The sequence below is a fragment of the Rana temporaria genome, chromosome 4, assembly GCF_905171775.1.
Source record: "Rana temporaria chromosome 4, aRanTem1.1, whole genome shotgun sequence".
In the NCBI taxonomy this organism is placed as follows: Eukaryota; Metazoa; Chordata; class Amphibia; order Anura; family Ranidae; genus Rana; species Rana temporaria.
The window spans coordinates 17,505,099-17,521,293 of NC_053492.1; the positions used below are offsets into that span (position 1 = coordinate 17,505,099).

Genomic DNA, 16,195 nt, shown 5'->3' on the forward strand with positions numbered 1-16,195 from the left:
TTTTTTTGCCATCACTTTTCTATCTTTCTACGGTTTTCTATGTAAATGGGGGATCTGCTGATTTGAGTTTGATGTGCAGCCGAAAACACAACATGAGCCCTCAAAGGGGTCAGCTTTCTGAAGAACCTCTATACCACAGCCAGGCAGAAACACCAAAGCAGAGAAGGACTGAAAATGGTCAGCGACCATTCTAAAGACCTCATTTTCGTATTAAACCGAAAAAGGAGAAAAACAAACTCCCAAACTGTTAAAAATTCTGGAGGTTGCTTTCTGCACCTAGAACAAGTAATGACACTACATATACATGTGACACTTCAAATTATCTTTATTAATTAGCAGAAGGTGTATTGCTGACATGAAGGAAACTTCAGACATTTGCAGGGAATTCATTATGGGCCTAGAGGAAGTGTCACTGATGAGAAGCATGATAGTCTCCGTCTGGATCTCTCCAATCTTCAGACTTCTTCTAGGAAATCATCCTTAAAAAACATGTAAAAGTTATTGAAATGTGGTTAGCCAGTGCTTGGAAAGAAGAAAAAGAAAACAGAAAATAAGACAAGGATAAGACTTTTAATTGGCTGGGCTGGATGTTTCTGGCTGGAATTTCTTGTTGTAGCCGAAGCTGTCTTTCATAGATACTCCATATACTGTATACAGTGTAATAGAGGTTCCTTGTAGCTCTCTGATTTCTAATTCTGTGTGTTATGTGTATTGGATGTTTAATGCACCTTTATTGAACTACTTTTTACTTTTATGATATTTTTTTTCATTTTTGGCTCCCATGTACGAGTTTATAAAGCCGGTACAATAATTGTTACCAACAATTATCTTGCTGTATCATAAACCAGTGAGCAGATCAAGTGGAAAGTAGATGGACTTACATGAGCAGGACATTTGCTATTGTAGTAATTTATGGGCCTAACACCAACAGCAAGCTATTTTTTCAACAACTGCTTCAATTCACCATAACCCACCAATGCCAGGATGGAATTATCATCAGTGAGCAATTCAGTAAAATGCTCTCGTCTAAGGAAGACAGATTTACGGTTCCCAAATCTTCATCAGGTCCAACATGTGTTCAGTCTACCCAGCTCTACATGTATGTTGTCCAAGACTGTTGACCTTAAGGATTTCTGGAGACATCTTCAACCTTTAGAACGGCATTTTGCCAATTTCCTCACCCTCACCAGTCTTTGTCTAGGCTGGACATCTTTCTAGTGTTAGCAAATCTGCTACCTCAGGAGGCTTCCACTAAAACGATGGCGGTCTTAGACCACTCACCTATGGTGATAATTCTTGAGGACATGGGAACAATGAAACTCCTGACTACATGGTCATTACCATCATGCCTGGCTTCAGATGATTATGCTTCAGATGATTATGATTATGCAAATTGTAATGCCATACACATGTAGGAAATGTTTGACTTAGGGCTTATGTACATCCAAGAAGAAAAGTAAATTTCTTGATATTGAGGCTACTGTGACTAGTCCTCAGCTGCAGCCCAGGACCTTACCTAATGACCCAGCCTGTATCCCTGAGCATAGCCAGACCTTGCAAATATCCATGGTAAAAGTTTGGCTCCTGTCTTTTTCCTAGAGTAAAGTGTATTGTGTAACCTTGGCTTGTAACTGACTGCTGGTGGGAGGACTCAAGCTCTACATTTTCCCTCCTGACATACAGTTAAGAAAGGAGTCAGATACCTGCTTTGCAGCTTGCCCCCGGTTATAATACTTTAAGGCCCAGATTCTCGTATCTCGGCATAAAACTATGCGGGCGTAACGTATCTCGTTTACGTTACGCCGCCGCAAGTTTTATGGGCAAGTGCTTTATTCACAAAGAACTTGCCTGTAATGTTGCGGCGGCGTAGCGTAAATTCACCGGCGCAAGCCTGCCTAATTCAAATGATCCAGGTAGGGGGCGTGGATCATTTAAATTAGGCACGTTCCCGCGCCGATCGTACTGCGCATGAGCCGTCTCTAAAATTTCCCGACGTGCATTGCGCTAAATGATGTCGCAAGGACGTCATTGGTTTCGACGTGAAGGTAAATGGCGTCCAGCGCCATTCACGGACAACTTACGCAAACGACGTAAATTTTTAAATTTCGACGCGGGATCGACGGCCATACTTAACATTGGTTGCCCCTCATATAGCAGGGGCAACTTTACGCATCGCAAATCTAACGTAAACGTCGTATCTTCACTGCGTCGACCGCGCGTACGTTCAGGAATTTGCGTATTTTGCTAATTTGCATACTCGATCGGGAAAACGATGGAGGCGACACATAGCGGCGAAAAAAACATGTTGCATTTAAGATCCGACAGCGTAAGAGCCTTACGCCTGTCGGATCTAATGGTTATCTATGCGTAACTGATTCTAAAAATCAGTCGCATAGATACGACGGCCCAGATTCTGAAAGGGCTTACGATGGCGCAACGCCATGTGCGCCATCGTAAGTCCTAATCTGGGCCTTAGTACTTTGGGTAAGGACCCTAGCCAGAGTAATGACTTTTAGTCAGAAGAGGGGGCTTACAAGTTATTATATTGAAAGGCAGGAGGCCTAAAATTGCATTGGAAAAATTACAACTACCCAAAATATACTTAGGGGCACATTTTCCCAACCTCAACTTATATAACGTAGCCAGCCTGACACAGCATGAAGAACATTGGACTAACAACAATTCCAACTACACCAACTTGGGCAGGTACCCGGGCTTACAGGATGTCCTGAAGCAGGCCAGGAAATTCTGTGTGCATTTCCGACAGTCATATAATGCCAGTGCTCGGCTGGCAGACCTCCAAAAAGAATACAACCTGCCCAAGAACCGCCTAATCTGTGACATGCCCACCAGGTGGAACTCTACGTTGGCCATGCTGCAGCGGCTGCACACGCAGCAGAGGGCCATAAATGAGTATCTGTGCCAATATGGCAGCAGACAGGGTCAGGGGAGCTTGTTTTTTTTTGGGCCATGATCAGGGATGCATGCACTGTCCTGTCACCATTTGAGGAGGCCACGAGGATGGTGAGCAGTGACAGTACATGCATCAGTGAGACTGTCCCTCTTATTCACCTGTTGGAGCACACGCTGCATGGAATAATGGACAGAGCCCTTGAGGCAGAACAAAGGGAAGAAGAGGAGGACTTCCTTACCTCTCAAGGCCCCCTTTATCCAGACAGTGTTCCTGCTTGCCCGCCTATCACACAGGAAGAGGAGGAGGAGGATTGTGTCAGCATGAAGGTGGAGCCTAGCACTCAGCATCAGCAGCAGTCTTCAAGGGATCAATTACAGTCCCAAGAAACCCATGAACTTGTACATGGCTGCGGATCCTGTTGTCTTCAGTGACCCAGAGGACTCCGCACCGAATGCCTCAGCAAACCTACGCTGTATGACCTCCCTGATCCTGCAAAGCCTGCGGAAGGATCCTCGTATTCGTGCTATCAAGGAGAGGGATGATTACTGGCTGGCAACCCTCTTTGATCCATGTTAAAAGAGTAAGGTTGCAGACCTTATCTTGCCTGCGCAGAGGGAGCAGAAGATGAAACATCTTCGGGAGGCCTTGCAGAAAGGTCTATGCAACGCGTTCCCAGATACTGGGAGGCTACAAAATCCTGGTCCTGGACAATGTGTTGCTGAGGCTTCAGTCACAGAAGTAGCGGTGGAGAAGGTGACCATCTGACAGATGCGTTCAGACAATTTTTTAGTCCGCAGCCCCAAGGTATGACCAGTTTCAGCAACCATCGCCAGCGTCTGTTTTACATGGGGCAAGATCAGACTTGGACACCTTTTCCACCGGATATCCTCTGGCTTACTGGGTCTTAAGGATGGATCACTGGCCAGAGCTTGCACAGTACGCAATTGAGCTACTGGCATGTCCTGCATCCAGTGATCGTTCAGAACGCACATTCAGTGCTGCTGGAGGCTTTGTAACCGATCACAGGGTGCGCCTCTCTACAGACGATCGATCGACTGACCTTCATAAAAATGAATCAGGCTTGGATCACCACAAGCTACCAAGCACCTGATGCTGATGTAACTGAATATTTTTTTTTTAAATGTCAGATACCTTCAAGACTGCCTATGCTGATGCTGAGTGGCTATCCTGTTATGCTGAGTGACTATCCTTTTCCTCCTCAATGATCATGCTGATAGCTTGTAAGAAAATTTTTGGTTCTGGGCACCGCCACCAGTGGCTAAGGCCCAATTTTTCTGCCCCTATTTTATACAATTATAACATTTTTGATGCAATACTTTGCAGCGGGCTCATTCCTGCGCTCCAACTAGAGTATCTGTGATGGGTTTCAGTGTTGTGGCACCAGCACCACCACCAACAAAGGCCCCATTTTTCTTCCCCTGTTCAACAGGGGCATGTAATTACAATTCTTGATCTAATATTTCACAGCAGGGCCCATTCCTGCGCCCACCAAGAGTATCTTTAAGGGGGTTGCAGTCTTGTGGCACCAGCACCAGTGCCTAAGGCCCAATTTTTCTACCACTGTTCAACAATGGCATGTAATTACACTTCTTGATATAATAGTTCACACAGCAGGGCTTTCCAGCGCCCACCAAGACTAACTGTGAGGGCTTACAGTGCTGTGGCAACACCAACACCTAGGGCCAAAATGTCTGCAGAGTATATACGGCAGGCCCCTACTTTCAAACATTCAACTTACAAACGACTCCTACTTGCAAACGGAAGGAGAGAACAGGAAGTGAGAGGAAATCTACCCCTAGGAAGGGAAATTCTCTTCTGTAAGGCCCCATACTCACGAGCAAACATGTCTGCTGAAACTGGCCCGCAGGCCAGTTTCAGCAGACATGTTTGGTCGTGTGTGGGCGCGAGCGGGCCGAATTCCAGCAAACATTTGCCCGCCGGGCCTTTTCCCAGCAGACAAATATTCCTGGACTTGTTTTAAAACAGTCCGCTGGAATTCTGCCCGCTCGGACATGTACGGTCGTCAGTACAGACCTACCGTACATGTCCAGGCGCCCGCCGTCCCTCGCATGCGTCGAATGACTTCGACGCATGCGTGGAAGCATTTTAAAGGCGGGCCGCCCACGTCGCCGCGTCATTGTCGCGGCGACACCGCGTCATCGACGCGGCGACACCGCGGACACGCCCCGCGTATTGTTTACGCGCGGACTTCTGTACGATGGTGTGTACAACCATCGTACAGAAGCCCTCTGGCAGACATGTATGGTGAAAACGGTCCGACGGACCGCTTTCACCATACATGTTTGTCCGTGTGTACCCGGCCTAAGAGGTGTCTCCTGTCCACTGATGCTTTATCACCAATCCTTGTTTCACTAAAAAACCCAAATTTTCAAAAAATCATTTGTCATTGGGACAGAAATTGAATTGCAATCTTCTGAACAGATGCACACAGACAGCAAATCAAATGTTACAGGGGTGAAAAGTATTGATACCTCTTGTACTTTTCCACATTTTGTCATGTTACAACCAAAAACGGAAATTTATTTTATTGGGATTTTATGTGATAGACCAACACAAAGTGGCACATAATTGTGAAGTGGAAGGAAAATGATAAATGTTTTTTTTTTATTTTGTTTTTGAATAAATACCTGAAAAGTGTGATGTGCATTTGTATCCAGCCCCCTTTACTCCGATACCCCTAACTAAAATCTAGTGAAACCAATTGCCTTCAGAAGTCACCTAATTAGTAGATAGAGTCCACCTGTGTGTAATTTAATCTCACTATAAATACAGCTGTTCTGTGAACCCCTCAGAGGTTTGTTAGAGAATCTTAATGAACAACAGCATCATGAAGGCCAAGGAACACACCAGACAGGTCAGGGATAAAGTTGTGGATAAGTATAAAGCAGGGTTAGGTTATAACCAAAAAATCTCCCAAGCTTTGAACATCTCACGGAGCTCTGTTTAATCCATCATCAGAAAATGGAAAGAGTATGGCACAAATGCAAACCTACCGTCCACCTACACTGACTGGCCGGGCAAGGAGAGCATTCATCAGAGAAGCAGCCAAGAGGCCCATGGTAACTCTGGAGGAGCTGCAGAGATCAACAGCTCAGGTGCGCCCACCGCACGGATTCTTAAATGGGACGTACAGGTACGCCCATTTGCCTACCGCTGCCATTCTGCCAACGTATATCGGTGTGCAGCGGTCAGCAAGTGGTAAAAAAAAATATATGCTGGAATGGAAATCACGAGCTCTCGCCCAGCTGTCATGACTTGTCCACCTATTTTATCCACTATTTTTTTTCCTATGATTGTCAGCTCCATCTAGTGGCCACAATGCAGTATTTTGCATATTAAGGTATTTTAGGAAAATGCCCCATTGTGGTCACTAGGTGAAGCTGGAAGATAGGTAGATAGATAGATAGATAGATAGATAGATAGATAGATAGATAGATAGATAGATAGATAGATAGATAGATAGATAGATAGACCTATGGTGTTGATTGTAAATTGATTGGCAGTTGTACCTTAGGTGACCAGGGATCGGTACACTCCATACCGCACCATGTGGTGCAGCACTTCTTCTTTCCTTTACAGTCACTGTCACTATTACACTTCGGTTTCGGTCGGGTAAAAGAACATTTTGCACAAGTAGGTAGGCATGATCCAGGTTTTACTGCAATACAAAACACAGCCAGATTAAACAATACCTTACCCCGGGATTTCCAGATCTACAAGAAACTGCAAGAATATGAAGGCTACCAAAGCTTATGTAAAAAAAAAAAATACTGCCTGTCTGCCTTCAGTCTGTACTAAAGGCTTTGATGCTTCCTAAGTCAGTGCAGGCAGGCAGCTATCATTTTCAGCAAGAGGTCAGCGGTGGCATGCTCTGTATTTTTCTCCCCACGGGATGGAAACATTATACAGATCAGAGGCATAACTAGAACCTTCAGGGCACTGATACAAGGAACCATAAAGACCACCCCCAGCCCCCCACCCCTTCATAATACAGGGGTAGTGGCCCCCATTAGATCACAACCCTCTTTTATCAGTGCTCCCCTCTTAAAGACCCTCCCCATTAGATCCGAGTTCTTTTATATCAGTTTCCCTCCTTAGAGACCCCCCCCCCATTAGATCACAGTGTTATTCAAACATATACACTGTACTATCTTGATATGCATAATACTATATGAATAGTGTAGGAAACTTCCAATTCATTCCAAAATGTGTTGTGCTAATATCCAACTTACAGTATAAAGTCCTTTTGAGTTGGATACGTTGGATATTAGCACAGCACTTTTTTAATGGATTGGAGGTTTCCACCATTTTTCATATAGTATTATGTGTATCAAGATTACACAGTATATATTAGTAATCAAAGGGAGTAGGGAATGCAGGATTATTGCGGTGCCTCAGAAAATCAATACCAATATTTATTAGAATTTTTTTACAAAGTTTTATTAATTGCAAAGGAAAATTAAAATACTAGTTTCGCCAAACATTGGCTTCATCAGGGGATTAAGACGTGTTTTGTATATGTATTTTAATTTTCCTTTGCACTTAATAAAACCTTTTAAACATTTCTTATAAATATTGGTATTGATTTTCTGAGGCACCGCAATAATCCTGCATTCCCTACTCCCTTTGATTACTAACAAAATTATGGGGATGAGGTGCCGTATTCCTTAGGACAATCGACCAATTTTTGCCAATTCTTTGCAAAGTATATCGGTTTGAGTAACATTGGAGTGTATTAATACTTGGATTACCCTTGGAGGTTTCCACCATCATTCACAATTATTTGTGGGATGTTCCTGGTCAGCAGTGGTCAGGACCTACCAAAAGTGGTCCGTTAAAAAAAAACTGTCAATAAGGTCATGGGCAGCCAAAGCTGGCCCATGTAGTTCAAACCAATAGAGGAGCTAGTGTAGCTCAAATTGCTGAGAAAGTTAATGGTGGTTTTGATAAAAAGGTGTCCAAACACACAGAGTATCGCAGTTTGTTGTGTATGGTTCTGCGTAGCCCCAGACTGATCAGAATGCCCATGCTGATCAGTGTCCACAGCCAAAAATGCCTACAATGGGTACGTGGGAATCAGAACTGGACCACGGATCAATGGAAGATCGTGACCTGGTCTGATGAATTCAATAATGGTTTAAGAGACACAAGTTTGAGGTGTTGACTTTGTTGTAATATATATATATATATATATATATATATATATATATTTGAGGTGTTGACTTTGTTGTAATATATATATATATATATATATATATATATATATATATATATATAGACCCAGCAACATCTACTCCCTCCCTCAGGCCTCCGACTATTAATAGGCTCTCCAGCCACATACTGGGTACACCTCTCCAGGGATTGATTGGATCCCCATAAATATTCAGGCCGCCTCCTCTGTTCTTCCTCCCACTATAATTCTAGAATCTTCTAGAATACAGGGGGAAACAATCAGACCAGCAGACTGTGAGACACTGAGCAGGCTAAAGCAGTCAACCCCTGCTCCACTGGTTACAGAGGAGCCGAACAAAATTTGCCCAGTAACCTACACTAACTATGGAGGTGCTACAAAAATATGATTTTCTCTATTATTTTGGGGTCTATAATGGGAATAAAACCACATCAAATGCACATGGCTATAATTAATAGACACTGGGATCTTTGTGGAAAAATTCAAAAGTTCACATACCAGATAAAATATTATACTCTGGTGCTGAGAATTTTATTTTGAGGTGTACCTCACCGAATGAAATAAAACTGATCATTACAACTTTGTAGGGGTAGATTTCAAGAAATGGGGCTCCCCTGTACTCAGGTGATCTCCTAGCCTGATGGATGATACCAACTATTAATAATATGAAGCCCATCACAGCAGAGTAGAAAATGGAATGTTATAATTTTAGAGGTTGAATTGTAAAGATGGAAGGGATTGGTTCCTCTACATGCCACCCCCGCTTCCCCTCTAATCCACTTAAAGCTGTGATTGGGCTCCTGTGTACCTCCCCCCTCCCCCCCACACACCCTCCCCCTCAACTGTCGCAGCACTGCCAGGTTCCCCCCTCTCCTGTCCTGCTGGCTCCTGAGGGGGATCTGTCAGGATGGAGAGCAGGGTAGAGGCCAGCAAATGTGTCATTTACTGCACCCTTCATTCAAGCTGTGTTTACTATGCTTCAGTTTGTGGATGAATGGGGAGTTCTTTACAGAGCAATTCCTGTGTATGCATTCTGTGCAGCTGAGGCTGCAGAGATGGAGATTGAGAGCAGTGACTGTTCTCTGTTTAGACCCCTGATATCCCACCTAATACTCCAAATGGGGCTCCTAAAAAAAATTATAAAATATAATACAAAAATAAAATTGTAAATAAATAAAAGGAAATGGTAGAATAAATAAATACAATAACAAAAACAAAAAAATCTATTGACACTAGTGGTGGAACTACCAGGGTCGCAGAGGTCGCACTTGGGACCGGGCCCTGGCGTTCCACCACTGTGGGGGCCCCATATGGGTGTGAGGGTGGCCCTTTATGGTTTCTTGGACCAGGGCTCTGAAGGTTCTAGTTATGATTCTGCTGCAATACCTTCAGTTCAGTAATAATAGTTTTGGTTATACAGCAATTTCCAAATCACAAGGAGTATTCCATTACCTGTCACTGTTGGCGTGCACTGGGCCCTGCACTTGAAAGAACAGCATCGGTCGGTGCCTTGGCACTGGTCATCCCTCTGGCACAAGCGTGCATATATCGTAGCTATACACACTGAGTCATCAGAGTTTGGGCAGGCATTATTCTTGACTGCAGAGAGATAAAATAGCTGTGATGATGATCGAAGGAAGTAGAGACTGAGAAACTGAGACTGAACTAGAGACTGAGAGCAGAGGGTGATAAGTGCAGGCCGGGACTATGAAGAGTGATGTGTGCAGGCCGGGACTATGAAGAGTGATGAGTACAGGCCGGGACTATGAAGCGTGATAAGTGCATGCCGGGACTATGAAGGGTGATGAGTTCAGGCCAGGACTATGAAGCGTGATAAGTGCATGCCGGGACTATGAAGGGTGATGAGTTCAGGTTGGGACTATGAAGGGTGATGAGTGCAGGCTGGGACTATGAAGAGTGATGAGTGCAGGCCGGAACTATGAAGGGTGATGAGTGCAGGCCGGAACTATGAAGGGTGATGAGTGCAGGCCGGAACTTTGAAGGGTGATGAGTGCAGGCCGGAACTTTGAAGGGTGATGAGTGCAGGCCGGAACTTTGAAGGGTGATGAGTGCAGGCCGGAACTTTGAAGGGTGATGAGTGCAGGCCGGAACTTTGAAGGGTGATGAGTGCAGGCCGGAACTATGAAGGGTGATGAGTGCAGGCCGGAACTTTGAAGGGTGATGAGTGCAGGCCGGGACTATGAAGGGTGATGAGTGCAAGCCGGGACTATGAAGGGTAATGACTGCAAACCAGGACTATGAAGGGTAATGACTGCAAGCCAGGACTATGAAGGGTGATGAGTGCAGGCCGGGACTATGACAGGTGATGAGTGTAGGCCGGGACTATAACGGGTGATGAGTGCAGGCCGGGGCTATGAAGGGTGATGAGTTCAGACTGGGAATATGAAGGGTGATGAGTGCAGGCCGGGACTATGAAGGGTGATGAGTGCAGGTCAGGACTATGAAGGGTGATGAGTGCAGGCCGGGACTATGAAGGGTGATGAGTGCAGGCCGGGACTATGAAGGGTGATGAGTGCAGGCCGGGACTATGAAGGGTGATGAGTGCAGGTCAGGACTATGAAGGGTGATGAGTGCAGGCCGGGACTATGAAGGATAATGAGTGCAGGCCGGGACTATGAAGGGTGATGAGTGCAGGCGGGACTATGAAGGGTGATGAGTGCAGGCCGGGACTATGAAGGGTGATGAGTGCAGGCCGGGACTATGAAGGGTGATGAGTGCAGGCCAGGACTATGAAGGGTGATGAGTGCAGGTCAGGACTATGAAGGGTGATGAGTGCAGACAAGGAGGATGAAAGGTAATAAGTGTCAGTTGGGACTATGAAAGGGGGGTGATGAGCGTTGGCCGGGAACCATAAAAGGTTGATGAGTGCAGGCCAGGTACAATATTTATGTTTATCTAAAGTTTATGCTGTATATTTAAACTGATGTTCTATATCTGTGTGTACTACATTTAATTTAATACATTGCAAATAATTCCCAGAAAGAGACAACAGAGTATTAGTTGCCTCCTTTCTCACTACCTTGGAGGAGGAGGAGTCTCTGCTCTGACTCACTTACATGTGTAAATTTCAGCTTCAGCTGCCTATCTCTGTAAACAGCATTTTTACAACGGGAAGCATTGAGAAAAGTTGAAATACATCTGAAGATTAGCTTAAATCTCTCTTTCTGTTTCTGTCTCAGACACAAAGCAGAACAGGTCACATTTTTATGATCTCATCGTATTCTCAGACAGATTATGAAATATTTACCGTCCAATGGCAGCAGACATTGTCTTCTACCCCCTGAGAAGCAGCACTTCATCTTGCCTTCACAGTGTCCATCTCGCCTACATTCATTCTGCAACGTGGAGCCATCAACATTGAATTCCACATCTGCAGGACACCTACCAGGTTTCCCCGGAGGCTGTCTACCTGAGAGGGTTATGAGGTGAACCATAAATGAATCACAGATATTTTCTTAGATATATACACACACACATACTGTACATACACTTAATTGTCCAAAGTATTGGGACACCTGCCTTTACACGCTCATGAAATTTAATGGCATTCCACTCTTAGTCCGTAGGGTTCAATATTGAGTTGGCCCACCCTTTGCAGCTATAACAGCTTCAACTCTTCTGGGAAGGCTGTCCACAAGGTTTAGGAGTGTGTCTCTAGTGGAATGTCTGACCATTCTTCCAGAAACGCATTTGTGAGGTCAGGCACTGATTTTGGACGAGAAGGACTGGCTTGCAGTGTCTGCTCTAATTTATCCAAAAGGTGTTCTATCGGGTTGAGGTCAGGACTCTGTGCAGGCCAGTCAATTTCCTCCACTCAAAACGCACTCATCCATGTCTTTATGGACCTTGCTTTGTGCACTGATGTGCAGTCATGTTGGAACAGGAAGGGGCCGTCCCCAAACTGTTCCCACAAAGTTGGAAGCATGAAATTGTCCTAAATGTCTTGGTATGCTGACGCCTTAAGAGTTCCCTTCAATGGAACTAAGGGGCCAACCCAACCCCTGAAAAACAACCCCACACCATAATCCCCCCTCCACCATATGATTTGGACCAGTCCAAGGTACTTGGTAAGAGGCATGGCGTTTTTTTTTTTATTCATATTTTTTTGTCATAATTTCTTGAAAAATAAAGAAATAATAAAAAAAAATTCACAAATTTTTATTTTATTTTTGCATACTGTCACTTCTTGTGCAGTACAGCGTTGTCATATAACAGTGTGGCAGTGATCAGGGACACTGCATGGTGACAGTACGAAAATATATATATATATATATATTTTACAATTTTTTTTAACACACTGACATTGTACTACTCTGGGGAAGTGATCAGTTTTTTATTTTTTTAACCACTTAAGGACCAGTGCACGACTATATATGTCGGCACAATGACACGGTTGGGCAGATGGACATAGCTGTACACCTGTACGTCCCCTTTAAGTTGCGGTATTGTGGGCGCGTGCGCGCCGCAAGCTCCATGAGTTCGACCGCGGGTCCGACGGACACGATGTCCGCGGGCATACCCGCGATTGTCTCACGGAGAGGAAGAACGGGTAAACAAGCATTTCCCCATTCTTCCTAGTGACGGGACACTGATCACAGCTCCCTGTAATCAGGAGCGGTGATCCGTGTCATGTCACATGTAGCCCATCCCCCCCACAGTTAGAACACATCCCTAGGACACACTTAACCCCTTCAGCGCCCCCTACTGGTTAACCACTTCACTGTCAGTGTCATTTGTACAGTAATCAGTGCATTTTTAAAGCACCGATCGCTGTATCAATGACAATGGTCCCAAAATGGCATCAAAAGTGTCCGATGTGTCCGCCATAATGTCTCAGTCACAATAAAAATTGCTGATCGCCGCCATTACTAGTAAAAATATTAATAAAATAGCGTTAATAGACGCTATAACTTTTGCACAAACCAATCAATAAACGCTTATTGTGATTTTTTTTACCAAAAATAGGTTGAAGAATACATATCGGCCTAAACTGAGGAAAAAAAACGCCAAATTGTCACTATTTCCGTTTATAGTGCAAAAAATTTAAAACGCAGAGGTGATCAAATACCACCAAAAGAAAGCTCTATTGTGGGGAAAAAAAAGACATCAATTTTGTTTGGGAGCCACGTAGTAGGACCACGCAATTTTCAGTTAAAGTGACGCAGTGCTGAATCGCAAAAAAATGCTCTGGTCTTTGGCCAGACAAATGGCCCGGGGCTGAAGTGGTTAAACATTATGTTTGCTTATAGCAGTGACTTACATTGCTACAGTATAAGCAAACATTTTACTGAATGAAACCGAATCATTCAGTTTGTTTTGTTGTGATGAGCTATGATTGAGCTATGATGAGCTATGATCAAAGCTAATCATATGGTGCAGATGAGCTGTGGTTGCCCCCTATCTGTACCATGTGATCCAATTGACCAATCACATGAAATAATATGGTACAGATGAGCTGTGGATACCCCCTATCCGTACCATGTGATCAAATTGACCAATCACAGCTAATCATATGGTACAGATGAGCTGTGGTTACCCCCATCCGTACCATGTGATCAAATTGACCAATCACAGCTAATCATATGGTACAGATGAGCTGTGGTTTCCCCCTATCCGTACCATGTGATGAAAGTGACCAATCACAGCTAATCATATGGTACAGATGAGCTGTGGTTACCCCCATCCGTACCATGTGATCAAATTGACCAATCACAGCTAGCAACACAATTGTATCCAATGGATGGCATGAAAGGAAGCCATCTATTGTGTAAAACTGTCATGTTGACCTGCTGTGATTGGTCACGGTCGCATTGGTACCAGCAGCAAGCCGGTACTCTGATCAGTCATTGGCTGTGTCCCAGTGACTTCCCATGCCTATCCCCTGCTGCGCAACTGGTGCTTCCTGACAGGACGTTATGTGAGGTCCACTCAGGATAAGAAACTGTCCGGCGGTAAAAAAAAAGGTATTTACGGGGAAAGCCAAGAACCTGCTCAGTCAGCCTTTCCCCTACACACAGCAGGTTTTCCCGAAAGGAAAACTGCGATGGAGCTTTGGCCGGGAATCCCGGCCGTGTGTATGCTCCATGGCAGTTGTTCCCATAGGAAAACTGCCAAAAACCACCGGGCAAAAGTCCGCCTGTTTCCCGGTGGGAAAAAAGAGAGCATACACACGGCCGGGATTCCTAGCTAAAGGCTCTCCTCGCAGTTTTCCAGTCGGGAAAACCAGCCGTGTGTACGAGGCATTAACCTTCTCCATCCCAGAACAAAATAACAAAGCATTGGAAGAGGTTTTGAACCCATTCTCATTCATAAATGATGAATATACACATTGCACAACACTCTAAAAATATAATAGATTTGCCTGCATTTTATTTTCTATAGTAATATATATCCAAGACGTAGACATTTATAAGTTGGTTGAGTCCTTACCTGAATTTTACATAATTTTAAATTCTTACCTAAAAGTTCTTTATCATCGGTGAGGTTTGCAGTGCTTGGAATTAAAGCGGTGGCTCCTGCACAGATCAGGAGGAGTAGCAGGAGGGATCCGGTCTCTGGAGACATGTTCAGTTCCTAGAAATCTTTCTGAGAAGTCTGTGAGATGAGGAGACTTTTATATAGACCATATGAGGAAGAAGGAAGGGAGGGAACAGGGTTGAATCGGCTACCACACAATGGATGATTGCAAAAATAAAAGGCTTCCTACGTAATTAGCCACTTACGCAAATTCTGATGGCATAACTGGGTCCCTATAATGTCTTGGGCTCTTATAGGGAAGAAGGAAGGGAAGCACTGAGAACAGGCAGAACCTGTTCCCATACAATATACGATTGCAAAGGAAGATACTTCTCATGTACGTTACTATGGTGGAATATACTTGACCTTTGGGCATTTATGACTTGTACGGGAAAGATGGACCCTTGCCCACCCTTGATAAAACGAGAAAGGGGAAATGGCGCTGCTAATGGCGATCAAGAGGCCAAATACAAAGAATGTGGGCCAGATTCACGTATATGGGCGTAACTTTGCGCGGGCGTAGCGTATCCTATTTACGCTATGCCACCGCAACTTGGACGGGCAAGTGCAGTATTCAGAAAGTACTTGCTCCGTAAGTTGCGACGGCGTAGCATAAATGGGCCGGCGTAAGCCCGCGTAATTCAAATGTGGAAGAGGTGGGCGTGTTGTATGTAAATCAATCATGACCCCACATAAATGACACGCCTAACGAACGGCGCATGTGCGCGCATGCTCAGTATCACGTCGAATTTTCTCCTTAAGATACGCCAGGCCCATTGCCTGTGACGTGAACGTAACCTACGCACAGCCCCATTCACGTACGACTTACGTAAACAACGTAAAAAGATACGCTTGCCGACGTCCGTACTTTGCATTACCTACGCCTCATATAGCAGGGGTAACTTTACACCGGACGTAAGCCTTACGTAAACGGCGTAGCGGCCGCAAGTACGTTTGTGAATCGGCGTATCTACCTAATTTACATATTCGACGCATAAATCTACGGAAGCGCCCCTTGCGGCCAGCGTAAATATTGCACCCAAGATATGAGCGGCGTAGGAGACTCCTACGCCGTCGTATCTTGGCTAAATCTGTGCGTAACTGATTCTAAGATTTAGGCGCATAGATACGACGGCTCACATTCGGACTTATGACGGCGTACGCGGAGATACGCCGCTGTAAGTCCGTTGTGAATCTGGCCCAGTGTGTCTATGTGAGGTATGTAGAGGTTACCCTGTTGCTGGTACAAATGTGAAAAAAAAGGTGTGCCAAAAAGTGGCTAAGCCTGGACCACCAGCCTAAGTTGGTTTCCAGGTAACGTGTGTGAAGAGGAAAAAAATATATATATGTATATATATCAAGGTGTGGAAAAAAATATAAATGAAAATGTGTTCCTATGTGTGTGGTCAGGAACCTGTGCAGGCCAGCAGGATATGGCTGTAATCGTATGTACTCAATAGTGTGTGATAAAGAACCTAATATAACTGAAGGCTAATAATGCCTATTGCCTC

General features: G+C 44.6%; 1 protein-coding gene across 1 annotated transcript; it reads right to left on the minus strand.

Annotated features, from left to right (window-relative positions):
* Nucleotides 1–307: 307 nt before the first annotated feature.
* Nucleotides 308–14,761, minus strand: LOC120935996 (WAP four-disulfide core domain protein 5-like). Its single transcript, XM_040348059.1, has 5 exons — nucleotides 14,627–14,761; nucleotides 11,416–11,577; nucleotides 9,600–9,746; nucleotides 6,466–6,614; nucleotides 308–479 (listed from the first exon to the last, which is right to left on the minus strand). The coding sequence occupies exons 1-5, from the start codon at nucleotides 14,730–14,732 to the stop codon at nucleotides 456–458; spliced, it is 588 nt and encodes a 195-aa protein (XP_040203993.1). The 5' UTR covers nucleotides 14,733–14,761; the 3' UTR covers nucleotides 308–455.
* Between the last annotated feature and the right edge of the window lie 1,434 nt (nucleotides 14,762–16,195).